This window comes from Rutidosis leptorrhynchoides, chromosome 4 (assembly GCF_046630445.1).
Source record: "Rutidosis leptorrhynchoides isolate AG116_Rl617_1_P2 chromosome 4, CSIRO_AGI_Rlap_v1, whole genome shotgun sequence".
NCBI lineage: Eukaryota > Viridiplantae > Streptophyta > Magnoliopsida > Asterales > Asteraceae > Rutidosis > Rutidosis leptorrhynchoides.
In genome coordinates, this window is record NC_092336.1 from 515,411,900 (window position 1) to 515,428,290 (window position 16,391).

The 16,391-nt window shown below is 29.8% G+C and overlaps 1 protein-coding gene across 1 annotated transcript; it reads right to left on the bottom strand.

Annotated features, from left to right (window-relative positions):
• Window positions 1-3,761: 3,761 nt before the first annotated feature.
• LOC139844855 (homeobox-leucine zipper protein HAT4-like) lies at window positions 3,762-6,362 on the bottom strand. Its single transcript, XM_071835078.1, has 4 exons — window positions 6,164-6,362; window positions 5,677-5,987; window positions 5,377-5,456; window positions 3,762-4,480 (listed from the first exon to the last, which is right to left on the bottom strand). Exons 1-4 carry the CDS (start codon window positions 6,360-6,362, stop codon window positions 4,114-4,116), a joined length of 957 nt encoding a protein of 318 aa, XP_071691179.1. The 3' UTR covers window positions 3,762-4,113.
• Window positions 6,363-16,391: the final 10,029 nt, after the last annotated feature.

Genomic DNA, 16,391 nt, shown 5'->3' on the forward strand with positions numbered 1-16,391 from the left:
CACACATACATATATCAAAAAAATTTGCTTATATATATATATATATATATATATATATATATATATATATATATATATATATATATATATATATATATATATATATATATATATATATATATATATAGGTTTTTGAGCCCGCGCATTGCACAGGTGTATAAAAAAATGTAATTTGCAGTTCATATTGATATATAAATAGCGATACTTAAAAATAGGAAAAGTATAAGAATTATTTAAGAACCTCTGGCTTTGACAAATCTCTAAAAAAAAAATGAGTTTAAGAGCCCGTGCTGTTGAAAAATTTTAAAAGTGATTTTAGTAACTTAAAGGTCTACAACTATTTTTGATTTCTCGCCATTAATATCATTTTAATTATATGTAAGTTATATACTACGTAATATTTAGAAAAAAAAATGAGTACATAATATACTATTGCGTTCAAATGAGAACGTTCTAATTATAACTTTTGGTGAGAATACATATAGACCAATCAATATTTAAATCAAACATTTAATAATTATAATTATGTTAATTTAAAATAGTAAAAAAAACCTAATGGCCCAGTTCATATTAAATTAGGCGTGTAATAGTTTTTTAAGATATGTAAATTAGCTTAAGTTGTAACTTTTATGCTTTGCAATTCTATTTGTGAACTATGTATTTAGATAACATATCAATTTTAATATTCCGTATATAAAATCAAATTAAACGTAAGCAACAATTATGTATAAGGTTTGAAAACATAATGGTTCGTGTATCAACATGAAACACAAGATGTAAAAAGTAGTATACAGAAAGTAAAGTCTTAAAGTACCACACATATTTATTATTTATTATTTAATTTAAGTATATATATATATATATATATATATATATATATATATATATATATATATATATATATATATATATATATTGCCCTTCTAGTGTTTTTATTTTTTATTTATTTATTTTTTTAACAAAAAAGAAAAGTATAATATATAAGACCTTTCACGAAATTGTGAGAGGACAAAGAGTACAAAGGTGTATTGAAATAGATTTATAACACTTGTATCCATTCAACCATGACTATTGATCCAAAGAAACATAACACAGTGACATTAGAACAAAACATAAACTTTGGCAACCACCTATCCTCCTTGTATATTCCTGTTGAGATGACCAAAATAAAAATTGCAATCTCATATGAGGGCCCCCGGTATTGTGGACCAAATATAGAATTGATGACTCAGCACATCTTATTAACCATCCATTGAAAAACTTTGAGCTTGATGTTTGATACAAGTGTAACCCAACATGTATACTTCCCGTTGAAAATATCATCATTTCTTGATAACCAAATCGTCCAAATTATAGCCGGACCAATAAGCGCCCAAAATTTATTAGCTTTTATTTATATTCATACCATTATGCCATTCCAACGAAAATTCCACAATCTAGGCATAACCCATTCAAAAATTCCACCAAATAAACAATGAAGTCCACACTTTGTTAGAGTACGAACAATGTAATAACATGTGATCTAAAGATTTCACATAAGTCGCAAACCAAACACAATTATCATCCGACCCGTCACTCAAACAATGTCTATAACTCAAAAATTCTTTAACCGGAATGCCACCTTGAATTGCAAGCCAATGACAAATAGCCACTTTAGAAGGCACAATAGGAGACCATATAACCTTTAGCCAATGGAATTCATCATTAATATTTCTTGAAATCATAACACGCACTCTATCCGCAACCGTATATATTTTGTCTACCGAGTGAACTCAAACTATCTCATCTTCTTTATCTTCAACCAACTTAAATGATTCCAATAAAACCATCAAAGTAAGCTCCTGAGAACTTTCATATTCATCCATAGTGGCTTGGAAGCCCATGTCCCACTCCATTGAACCTACTTAAACAAAGGTACCACAATTTGACAGGAGACTATATTTTTTGGACGATATACTGTATAGAGCGGGGAATTGGTCTTTTAATTTAGAAACGCCTAGCCAAATATCATGTCAAAATAAAATTTTTGCACCATTGTCAATACTCCACCGCCAACTTTGAGGACTTAAAATCTCAAATAATTCATCAACACCTTGAAGTTTCATAAAATCAAACCAAACGGGAGACATACAATTAATTCTAACCATAGAAGATATAGATATAAATAATATATTATTATATTATATTATACTACTCCGTATATACTAAAAAGCGAATTGAAGGGTGTCCCTTGATTGGTCGGGGTACTATTCACAACTTTTTTTTACTATTCACGATCTTTTTTTCCTAGCAACCAAACGCCTGCACTCTTCAAGAGTTTTTTTACGAATTGAATGTTGCCCCTTGATTGGTCGGGGTACTATTTACAACTTCTTTTCTTTTTTCTCTTTTTACTATTCACGGTCTTTTTTTTTTTTTGCTAGCAACCAAGCGTATGCACTATTCACGAGTTTTTTTTTTTTTACTCTTCACATTTTTCTTATTTTTCTTTTGTTTCCTTACTACGTCTTGAGAAAGATGGGTGAGATAGCATATATGAACGCATAGTATGTTTTTTATCACTTGAGAAAGTGTGTGAGATAACATATATGAACACATACAATAACTATTACTCATGAATTTTTTTTATTCACGATTTTCCTAAAAAAAAAATTTACCCTTCACATTTTTAAACGTTTTTTGTTTTTTATTTTTCTTTAGTACGTCTTTTATCACTTGAAAATGTGGGTGAGATGGTATATATGAACACATAGTATGTCTTTTATCAATTGGGAAAAGTGAATGAGATATCATATATGAACACATACAACAACTATTACTCATGAATTTTTTTTCTTCACGATTTTTGTTAATTAAAATAATCACAGCAAAGCGGGACCCACACAATTCTTGTCCTAACTGTAGTTGGTACAAGTGATTACTAAGAAAACTGGGGATTGCGTGTGCGTTTTCTTGTAGCCTTATAAGTTGATTCAATTTTTGTAATTCATTAGTGCGATTTAAAGCTGGTCGCAAACACATTGGAACGCAAATTGAAAATTTGTGTTTGCGTGTTATAACTAGGTAGGCTTTCGTCCAAATATGTTGAGGCTTGTCCAAATACTTAAGCCATTTGTTACTGCGACTTAAAGCTGGTCGTAACACGCATACACATATTGGAACGCAAATTGCAAATTTGTGTTTGCGTGTTATTAGTAATTAGCGAACACTTGCATGTTTTCTTGTATACCGTGTTTTATGTTTACTTTTTGCGTGTAATTCATTTCCAAATTGCAGTTTCATGTTAACGAGATCAAACTCATTTTTGTTATGTACGCAACTATCATGTTTAACAGTGTTGTACAGTACAAACTGTAAATCATGATGGTTGTGTACATAACAAAAAAATGAGATTGTGTACATATAACTCCTTGTTACATAAACATGGTATGTCATGATGAACATGATTTTATAGATATTGATATACTCCCTCCGTCCCTATATAATTGTCCACTATTCCATTTTAGAATGTCCCAAATTAATTGTCCACTTCCATAAATGGAAAGGAAAGAAGATATTTCATTGGTGGATCTGGAGAGAGAAGATATTTCATTGGTGGAGAAATGAAGTTAGTGGAATTTTCTTAAACTGTGTGTTTTTTGTCTGGTGACAATAAATATGGAACGGAGGGAGTATCATTTATCAATTTTCAATTAATAAGTATTAAAATAAAGTAATGATGATTAGAAATGGTAGTAGCTGCATAAAGAACAGAGTCTTAAAATTAGAAATTACTAGTCTACTAGCAAATATGTACACACCAATCATGTTATCCTCAAATTGTGTAGTCCCACATCCATATAGTTAGCATGGGGGAAGACACAATACAGGCATCATGACTGATGACTAAAAGCTTAGATTCTCAAGCAACCCATCTAAGTCCAACTAAACTATTAAAAAAAAAAAAAAAAAAAAATTAGCACCAAGACAAATAGAAAACCAATTCCCACATTGTCCCCCTTCCATTCCTACATCAAATCAAATCTCACTTTAATCCAACAAAATCATTCCCCTGTTCCATATTTTGACATCCCTCTACTTTTACCGTTTTACCTCATGGGCAAAATAGTAATTTTACCATCTAGGGTGGTGACCGTCATGAGGGCGATGGGGAATGACGGAGGCTCTTGGTAAGAAGGGGTTGTTATGCTTTTGGTGGCCGGCGCCAAGAAGTGCTTTGGGAAGACCCGTTGAACCAATGGCGGAAGAAGTAGCGGCTGCAGCAGACGATGATGATGAAGAGGAAGACACGGCTACACGCTCGCATTGAGGGCACATTGTCAAGGTGGTTGGAGGGCTCATGTTCATGTAAAACTGGGGAGAAAGTTTGAGAGCTCTAAGCTCGTTGACCTCCTTTTGTAAGCGTCTGTTTTCCTCCGTCAGCGTATCACAACAACGCTTTAGGTACTCACAGTCAACCTCCGTTTGCTTCAATTTCGTCCTACAAGTTTACATGCACATTATAAGCGGCGGAATCAATAACATACTTTGACCTGAACAAACAATTAAGGAAAAACCACGCGCCTTCGACATGACCAAACAATCAATGAAAACCGACAGCGCATTCGTCATGACGTATAAAAATGTTACTATACTAGAAAAGATTTTGCATACCATGTATAATGACAAAACATTGAATAAATCACTTAATCCAAATAAGTATACAAAGTAGGACTATTCACAAATGACAACAATAGTGATGACCAACGAAGATAATGTTAACAAAATTTCTAGTTAGACCATTTTGCCCTTTCTAGGTGAATCTACATTTTCAAAATGTGCATTATATGAGTTTGGCTAAAAAAGTTACATGCACACACTGATATTTCTTGAAAAGATAAATTCTTTGGTACTAAATGAGTTGACTCTATGTCAAATGTAGTTGGTCTATGACTAATTAAAGCTACCATAATCAATGACAATTCACATTCCCCTATTGGCTACAAATTGGAAATAGTATAGTCCTACCAAAAATGTTCACCTAATTGTACAATTCATGATGCATGCATGTACCATAAATCCCCCATGTTGTGAAAATGTACTTATAGTCAATCCCTATCCACTTGTACCTGATGCATTAATCTAAGTACCCTATAAACAGATTTCAATTTACTTGCAACACAAATATTAATTAATCTTATATAGGTACAATTCTTTATGCATGAGCTGTACTGCCTCTAATGCTACAGTATTAATGGAAAAGGTAGTATTAGTTGTACTATACGGATTAATTACAGTACCCAATATAACGACAACCAAACAACACATGCAGTGTAAGCTTGTACCTTTTTAAATAACTTTCCAAAACTACCCTCAAAGAAATAGTAAATTCCTAACCTTGCCCTTCTGTTTTGAAACCAAACTTCCACCTGCCTTGGCCTCAGATCCAGCTGTTTCGCTAATGCTAGTTTTTGCTTCTGATAAATCGTAATTAAAGGTTAAAGAATTAATTATTTTAAGTCATCAAATACAGTATATAATAAAAATAAAAATTAAAAATAATAATGTTACGGAGTAATATTACAAAATGCTTATTCCGAGTATTATTACTACTCCGTACTAAAAATCAAAACAAAATACAAATAAATAAATAAAACACCTTGAAAATGAAGAGAAATTACAAAATGTGCCACTCACCGGATTCAAAGTATTGTGTTCTTTGAATGTTTCTTCGAGTACCGCCGCTTGATCCTTTGACAAGCGGAGCTTTTTCCTCGCCGCCGCCGCATCTCCGCCGTCATCCTCGTCCTCACCGCTGATTCCGTGCGAGCTCGACTCTCGCTCCGCCTCATTCTCCTCTCTCTCAACTCTTTTCCCACTCACACTCGACACCGTGCTATTTGGCGACGATACAAATGCATCGTCGTCAACCACAATAGCAGCAGACGCCGCCGGTGGCCGGTTCACGTCGATTACACGCGCGAAAGGTCTCGTTTCCGCATTCAGATCTACAGTCATCATTTTCACCAGCCATGATGAAATTAAATAAATAACATTACACACTCACGTGCGTCTGTATGTATGTAAACGTATGCAAATGTGCGCGTGCGTGCACATTGTTGTCTTCTAGTCCGTGAATCACATGCATTGAAATTGTACAACGTGCAATTAAACTTGTACATACCTTGAGTATGATTCGTCATAAACGGTAGCTTCTGATGACGTTGAAGAAATGATAAAGGTGGAGAAGGTAACAGATTCAAGGGAAAACGTGCTGCCGGAGGTACTACAGCTGGCGCCGGAGCCGGTGGTGGCGGTGGTTGATAGGTCTCCGGGCATTTTAAACTTAAACTCAAACCTAAACCATCATCTTTTTCGGCCATGTTTCTCTCTGTAGATAGTGTTGAAGTTTTTGTTTTGGTTCTCACTCTATATGTATTATATGTATGAATATATGAATATGAATAAATGTGGCAGAGGGACAAAAAAGAGTGATTCTAAATGAAATTTGGTTTCTTCACTGCCTTTTTATTATTTGCCTTTGATGATTCAGAACTTAATTCACTGTGCAGACATAAACAACAAACAAACACCAAACACCTATAAATGTAAGTATGTATGTATAGGATGAGAGAGAAAATGGTGATATGTGCAATCATGAAAAGTGTCAGGGATGGCTCTATTGGCATAATGATGATGATGGGATTGAGCTTTGGCTTTTTATCAGCTTTTGCATGGAAGAGAGAGAATGAATATATATTAGTACATTAATTAATAATAATTTAATATCAATTGAATTGAATGTATATATGTAAATGTAATGTATGTATATGTGCATGTGTATATGTATTATGTGTATATCGTACTATTTGAATTGGTAAAACTTTAAGGTGGTTAAAGATATGTAATTGCTGGGTTTAGGGGAAATGTGGATTTAGTAATTGTGCTTTGTGGAATGGGAGTTGTAAGTTTTTCTGTAATCAGGAATTTTGGTTCTGGAAAACAGGTGGGATTTATAACCGTGGTTGAGTTAGGTTGACTAAAATGTTTGGTTAAGACTTTCCTTTTGGCTAGAGTAGTCATTGTCCCCTTTCCTCTTATTTAAAAAGGATGAAATAAATTAAAATTGCAAAAAAAGACAAATTTTGCACATCTAAATATGGAGTTGTTTGTTTCATATCCGCAGGGACATGTTAGCCCTGTATTAACTTTGTCAACTCATCCAACGATCTCCGGTAGTCCACTGGAGCCTGGCGAAACACCATCACCTATTTCCCCACAGCATTCCAGGCCCGATAAACGAACCTGCATTGTCATTGTTTCAATCTTCGCATGCGTGAGACCAAGGGATCATTTGGGCCCGGTAAAAATAATTTTTGATCCAATTATTTAGAAAATCCTCACCTAGTGAGAATCGAACCCTCACCTCCCTTAAAGGAGAGTGAGCCATTCACCACTAGGCTATTGGCTCATTCTTATATGGAGTTGTTTCTTCTCTTTTTTTATACCCTTCTAGTCTTTGTTTAGTACTCGTATTTGTTTTTATTTTTTAAGACCACTCTCAATGGGCTCCGCCCTCACACCCGCCCTCGGCCGCCCTCGAGGGCGCCATTGGCATTCCCCCCGCCCTCGGCCGCCCTCATTTCTCTTTCTTTCTTCCGTGCTAGTGTTTGTCATCGGCATAACATTTCGAGGACGTATTTTTTTCTCTCTCCTCTATATTTGTGCTTTATTTACTTGTACCACTACCATTAACAACTTGTACATTAATTAATTAATTAATTAATTTTGTGAGTATGTGATGGGGAGGAAGTATGTAGTGGTGTGTGATGGGGAGGAAGTGAAAAATAAATGGAGAGAGAAAGCTGATGTGGCGCTGATGTGGCAGTGTGTCCTGGGGAGGAAGTACGTCATGGTTGGGAGTGGTCTAAGTTAGGTGAAATGACAATTTTAACCAATATTTAATCAAATAGAAGATATATTTTAATAAAAACTAGGCGTATATTATTATTTATATTTTTACTAGATTTTATGAGTCAGTGCGTTGCACGGATGTATAAAAGTCGTGCAAAAAATGTAATTTACAGTTCATATTATTGTATAAATAGCGATACTAAAAAATAGAAAAAAGTATAAAATTATTTAAGAGCTCGTAGTATTGACAAATTATAAGAATTTCTTTTGAGTTTAAGAGTCTGTGATATTGACAAATTTTAAAAATTCTTTTTGAGTTTAAGAGACCGTAGCGTTAATAAATTTTAAAAGTTCCTTTGAGTGTAAGAGCTCGTAGTGTCGAAAAATTTTAAAAGTGGTTTTGGTAGTGTTAGTGACTTAATGTCCACAATTTGTTTCTCACCATTAATATTTTTTTAATATATAAATTATATACTACGCTATATTTAGAGTACATTGAAAATTTGTCAATGAACGTAACATTAGTAAAATATAAGTTATATTATTTTAAAATTATTATATATAATTATTTTTTGAATAAAAGTGTAACCCGCGAGTTTATTTAAGAAAAGTTGTTAGTTATTTCAGTAAAATAATGGTACTCGGAGGAGTCATCATATATTATTAATATTATAATAGTTATATTTGTGTGTTCATAAATACTTTAAGAACATAAACTGTAAATTCAAATCACTTTCATATTTATTGCTAAAAAATGCTCCGTTGGTAGTGCATCAAAGCTCCGTTTCAAATATAATTAGTCGCTTTTGTTCGTAAATTTATTTCAAGTTGGACGGTGATGTCGGAGAAACCTAACTCGCTGAGGATCAAAAGATAAAGCCTATAAAAATTTGGGTGGAATTTTTTTTGTGGAGTATTATATTTAATTAAAAGTTACATTTTAGTACCCTGAAGTTATATTTGGTATCCTTAAAAAGTTACAGTTGATATCCATAGTTGAGGGAGTAAAACTGTAAATATACATAAAATTGTACTAATTTTTTTTTTTTTTTTTGAAAGGCAAGGTATACGATTGTGTTTGGTTAATATCTATGAGTGTTTAGATTTTTTGAAATTATAATTAAATGATACATAAGTGTAGTCATTGTTGTCCTTGTTGTTGTTGTTGTGATGGTTGTAAACAGATTGTAATATATTTTTATAATAAATAAATATATGCTAAAACGCCTAACCATATTCTAAATTTTAATAGGACTAAGGTAAATTATAAATAAATGAAAAATTATATATATATATATATATATATATATATATATATATATATATATATATATATATATATATATATATATATATATTAAATCAAGAGGGAAGTAGATTTTAGTAGGAAAAATATGAATATTCAATTCAGGTGAAAATATGAACATTAAAAAAAACACTTTGTGATGAATGTTACTATTATTTTATCCAGAAAATGCTCAAAAAATAACATTCATGTATGATAACAATACTAATGAAAAAATGAATGTTGACTAATAAAAACATTGTTTAGTGTTTAGAAATTAAGGTTTACAATTTAGATTTTAGGATGTAGGGTTTAGGATTTAGTGTTTTGGGTTTAGGGAACCCAAAATGTGACGATCCGGAAATTTCTGACCAAATTTAAACTTTATCTTTATAAAATTCTGACACGATAAGCGAAATCTGTAACATTGAGTCTCAAAATTTTTGAATTATTTTCATAAATTGAATTACCCTTTGATAATTTTCGACGATTCACGAACAATTATGTGTAAATAAATATGTAGATAAATATAAATATAAATATAAATATATATATATATATATATATATATATATATATATATATATATATATATATATATATTTATAAATATAATTATAAGTGTATATAGTAATGTAAATTAATATAATACAATATAAACATTTGAATTGAATTAAAAATTTAAAGTAATATATAAAATAATTAAGCTGCTAATAAAATGAAAATGTATATATTGTAATATATAATAAATATTTAAGATATGCTATTATAGAATATATAATAATTAGTAAATATTACATAAATAATAAATAATAAATATATTAAATGTAATTACAAGTTGAATATATATTTGTCATACTATTGTTATTATTTTTATTATTACTAGTGTCAATATCAGTATTATTAATATTATTAGATAAAATGGAAACAAGTAACTTGTTATATCTTCATTAATAGTAGATATTAATATAAAGATTTAATGCTCATTATTATATAATATATAATATATAATTATGTTACGTGATCTATAATATGTAATACTTATATATTAAAAATAGTTGTTATAATAATATTGTTAACACTTGTAATAATAATAATATCAATACAAGAGTTATTAATATTAGTTTTAAAAAATATAATATATAGATATGAAATTTGATATATATAAATATTATTATTACTAATATTATCAATTATATTAATTAGTATTATTATTATAAATTGTCATTAATAATATTATTATTATAAATTTCACAAAAATTATTATTATTATTATTATTAGTATTATTAGTATTTTGATTATTATTAATATTTAATATAATTATAATTATTAATTATTAAAAATCAATTGTATAAAGTCGTATATATGAATTTGGAATTAGAATCTTTTCACGGAACAATCAAACAGTATTGATTGTGTTTTTATCCATAAAATTCGTTTAATAACTGTATAAATCGTACAATTCAGTGGAATATAATCTATCTGTTATTGTTTTATTATCTAATTGATTTAACCTTGTCTCAAATTTGTTATACGTCCATCTCAATTAATCACATCATGTCTTTACTTCAATTATGTATCACATTACATATAACACTAACTGCAATTCGATAAATTAGATCATAGAACATAAAGAAAACCAGTCGGTTCTCTGTTCGTGTCATTTTTTTTACCAATAGCTCGATTGCAAATAAAAATTCAAAATCTATAATTGTAGAGTTGTTAGGATTGAGCTATTCAAACTATCTGCAAAATATCATGGCTCAATTCTTCCTATCAATCGAGAATTTTGGAGTCAAAGCTATTTGTCAAAAAGTCAACATAATTGTTCATCACGAAATTAGAACTTGTCTTGATGTTTTGAATTAAATTGATGATGTAGAAAGATTACATAAACGATTTGGAACCTTTTTCATGTTGTAAGTTTTATCCAAAAGAGTCTTGAATTCGTTATTAATGTTAGAGTGTCGAATTGTTCATCGCGACTGTAATTTTTTTTTTAAATTTAATTTTTTGTTCTTCTGTTAATACAAGATAACAATAATAGGTCGTATCTGTTTAGGTTTTGAATCCAAAAACCAACATTTAATTTCGTAACTAGTATTGATTATTACCTGGTCGTTGTGGTTTCAAGAGAGAAGAAGAAGAAGTAGGAAACAGATAGATAGAGTTTAAATAAATAAATGGTTCATATATAAGCAGAAAGACAAAAACGGAGGAGTGGCTAGAGTGGTGTTCGGGTGTTCGAGAGGTCGCGGCTTCGAGCCCGGTCTTGGGCAGTTCTTTTTAGAATGGTTGTTTTTAAAGGGTATACACTCTCCTTTTTATTATTATTATTATTATTATTATTATTATTATTATTATTATTATTATTATTATTATTATTATTATTATTATAAAAATAATCAAAGTTACCATTATTTTCATCAAATATTAGTATTAGTATCATTTATAAGCATTAGTATTATTATTAACATAGTTATAACTATTATTACTATTATTATCATTATTAATAGTATTATAAGTATTATTAATATCGCTATTATTATTGTTAGTAAAAGTATTATTACTATAGATATTATGGTTATTATTATTATTACTAGTATTATAATTATTATTAGTATTATAATTATCATTATAAGTACCATAGTCATTATTATGATTATTATCGTTATAAGTATTATTATTTATATTGTCATGAGTATTATTACGTAATTACTAAAATCATTATCATAACCATCATTAACAGTAAAATTAATATTTTTACATTTATTATCATTAATAGAATTATTAACATTATTATCTTATTAATAATATTAAGTATTATAATTATTATCATTTGTATCACTATTAATATTATTTTGATATTATTATAACTACTATTATCGATATACAAATAATATGTTTAATACATATAACATAACAAAAATTAATATTCTTATATACAAAATGAATATATATGAAACATATATATATATATATATATATATATATATATATATATATATATATATATATATATATATATATATATATATATATATATATATATATATATATATATATATATATATATATATTATTATTAATGTAAAAAGGATATAACTAATAAATTTGTAAATATAATTGTTCGATTACAACTATGTATATTAATAAATATACAAATGATATAGGTTCGTGAATCTGAGGCCAACCCTGCATTGTTCAATATCGTCATATGTATTTTTACTACAAAATACAGTATTGTGAGTTTCATTTGCTCCCTTTTTAAATGCTTTTGCAATATATATTTTGGAACTGAGAATACATGCGCTGTTTTTATAAATGTTTGAAGAAATAGACACAAGTACTTGAAACTACATTGTATGGTTGGATTACTATACTGAATATTACCCCTTCAAGTCTGGTAACCTAAGAATTAGGGAAATGGCCCCTAATTGACGCGAATCCTAAAGATAGATCTATGGGCCTAACAAACCCCATTCTGGAATTTGGAATGCTTTAGTACTTCGATTTAAATGGTGATTGAGATTGCCAATATTAATGGCATACTTGCGAGTATGCGGGGGATATTCTATATGCATTATGTTAATGTCGGTTACCAGGTGTTCATCATACGAATGGATTTTTATACACTTGCGAGTGTAATGTTATTTATGAAAAATGAAATCTTGTGGTCTATTAAAATTATGAAAATGATTGATTACGATAAACCTATGAAGTCATCAACCTTTTGGTTGACACTTTTATGAAATGTCCCGTTCATATTGATTATAAACGTTCCATATTAATTGATTTCGTTGCGAGGTTTTGACTTCTATATGAGACATTTTTCAAAGACTGCATTCGTTTTTAAAACAAACCATAACCTTTATTTAATCGACAAGGTTAACAAGACACTACTTAGATTATCCAGAAATAATAATCTAACAAATATCACACTTACACACTACCAATGCATATTGGTTTACAAATATTAATATGTTACAACAAAATAAATCTCGAATGCAGTTTTAAACAATATAATACAAGCATGCTGACACCAAATCTTGTCCATATAATAGCATGCAACAGCGGAAGCTCTTAATAATCACTTGAGAATAAACATGCTTTAAACGTCAACAAAAATGTTGGTGAGTTATAGGTTTAACCTATATTTATCAAATCGTAATAATAGACCACAAGATTTCATATTTCAATATACATCCCATACATAGAGATAAAAATCATTCATATGGTGAACACCTGGTAACTGACCTTAACAAGATGCATATGAAATATCCCCTATCATTCCGGGACTCCATTAAGACATGATGAATTCGAAGTACTAAAGCATCCGGTACTTTGGATGGGGCTCGTTGGGCCCAATAGATCTATCTTTAGGATTCGCGTCAATTAGGGTGTCTGTTCCCTAATTCTTAGATTACCAAACTAAAAAGGGGCATATTCGATTTAATAATCTAGCCATAGAATGTAGTTTCATTTACTTGTGTCTATTTTGTAAAACATTTATAAAACTGCATGTATTCTCATCCCAAAAATATTAGATTTTAAAAGTGAGACTATAACTCACTTTCACAGATTTTTACTTCGTCGGGAAGTAAGACTTGGCTACTGGTCGATTCACGAACCTATAACAAATATGTACATATATATCAAAGTATGTTCAAAATATATTTACAACATTTTTAATACGTTTTGCTGTTTTAAGTTTATTAAGTCAGATGTCCTCGTTAGTAACCTACAACTAGTTGTCCACAGTTAGATGTACAGAAAATAAAGCAATATATATGATCTTGAATCAATCCACGGCCTCGTGTATACAAGCCTCAGGCTAGATCACAACTCAAAGTATATATATAATATTTTGGAATCAACCTCAACCCTGTATAGCTAAGTCCAACATTACAGCATATAGAGTGTCTATGGTTGTTCCGAAATATATATATAGATGGGTCGATATGATATGTCAAAACATTGTATTCGTGTCTACGGTATCCCAAGATTACATAATATATTAGAATACATGTATAATACAATATGAGTTAGCTAGGATATGATTAATATAGATTTGTTACCAATTTTCACGTAGCTACAACAAGAAAAATTATCCAATCTTGTTTTACCCATAACTTCTTTGTTTTAAATCCGTTTTGAGTGTTTCAAATTGCTATGGTTTCATATTGAACTTAAGTTTATGAATCTAAATAGAAAAAGTATAAGTTTATAGTCGGAAATACAGGTTACAAGTCATTTTTGTAAAGGTAGTCATTTCAGTCGAAAGAACGACGTCTAGATGACCATTTTGGAAAACATACTTCCACTTTGAGTTTAACCATGATTTTTGGATATAGTTTCATGTTCATAAGAAAAATCATTTTCCCAGAAGAACAACTTTTAAATCAAATTTTATCATAGTTTTTAATTAACTAACCCAAAACAGCCCGCGGTGTTACTACGACGGCGTATATCCGGTTTTATGGTGTTTTTCATGTTTTCAGGTTTTAAATCATTAACTTAGCATATCATATAGATATAGAACATGTGTTTAGTTGATTTTAAAAGTCAAGTTAGAAGGATTAACTTTATTTGCGAACAAGTTTAGAATTAACTAAACTATGTTCCGGTGATTACAAGTTTAAATCTTCGAATAAGATAGTTTTATATGTATGAATCGAATGATGTTATGGATATCATTACTACCTTAATTTTAGTAGGTAAACCTATTGGAAATGAGAAAAATAGATCTAGCTTCAAAGGATCCTTGGATGGCTTGAAAGTTCTTGAAGCAGAATCATGACACGAAAACAAGTTCAAGTAAGATTTTCACTCGAAATAAGATTGTTATAGTTATAGAAATTGAATCAAAGTTTGAATATGAGTATTACCTTGTATTAGAAAGATATCTTACTGTAAATAAGAAAGATTTCTTGAGGTTGGATGATCACTTTACAAGATTGGAAGTAAGCTAGCAAACTTGGAAGTATTCTTGATTTTATGAAACTAGAACTTATAGAATTTATGAAGAACACATATAACTTGAAGATAGAACTTGAGAGAGATCAATTAGATGAAGAAAATTGAAGAATGAAAGTGTTTGTAGGTGTTTTTGGTCGTTGGTATATGGATTAGATATAAAGGATGTGTAATTTTGTTTACTTGTAAATAAGTCATGAATGATTACTAATATTTTTGTAATTTTATGAGATATTTCATGCTAGTTGCCAAATGATGGTTCCCACATGTGTTAGGTGACTCACAAGGGCTGCTAAGAGCTGATAATTGGAGTGTATATACCAATAGTAAATGCATTTAGAAGCTGGGTATTGTACGAGTACGAATACGAGTGCATACGAGTAGAATTGTTGATGAAAATGAATGAGGATGTAATTGTAAGCATTTTTGTTAAGTAGAAGTACTTTGATAAGTGTCTTGAAGTCTTTCAAAAGTGTATGAATACATGTTAAAACACTACATGTATATACATTTTAACTGAGTCGTTAAGTCATCGTTAGTCGTTACATGTAAGTGTTGTTTTGAAACCTTTAGGTTAACGATCTTGTTAAATGTTGTTAACCCATTGTTTATTATATCTAAAGAGATATTAAATTATTACATTATCATGATATTATGATGTATTAATATATCTTAATATGATATATATATACAATTAAATGTCATTACAACGATAATCGTTACAGATAGTGCTCCAAATGAACATATATTTAGGCACAATATCCTTCCAAAATGTAAAGCTTTTAGTTGCAATTGTTCTATTTTTATGTAATATTCATTTAAATAAATAAGTGCGAAGACAAAAGAAGAAAACGACGATTTAAAGACGCAAATGACCAAAAAGCTCAAATGTACAAGATACAATCCAAGTGGTTCAATTTATTGATAAAAAAATGTCTAAAATGACAAGAGTACAAGCCGCGAAACGCAAAGTACAAGATATCTAAGCGTACGAAAAGGCGTTCGAAAATCCGAAACTGAGACATAAACCGAGCATCAACGTACAACTCAACGGAGCTAAAACTACAAGTCAACTTTTCACAAAAATATAATATAATATATATATATAATTATATAAAATTATATATTATTATATTATATATTATAAAATTCAGCAGCCCATGTTTAACTCAATTTGGTGAGCTGGAATCCGAAGCTCCGCACTCGCGGAGCTGTAAGGCACAAAACCTCCGCACT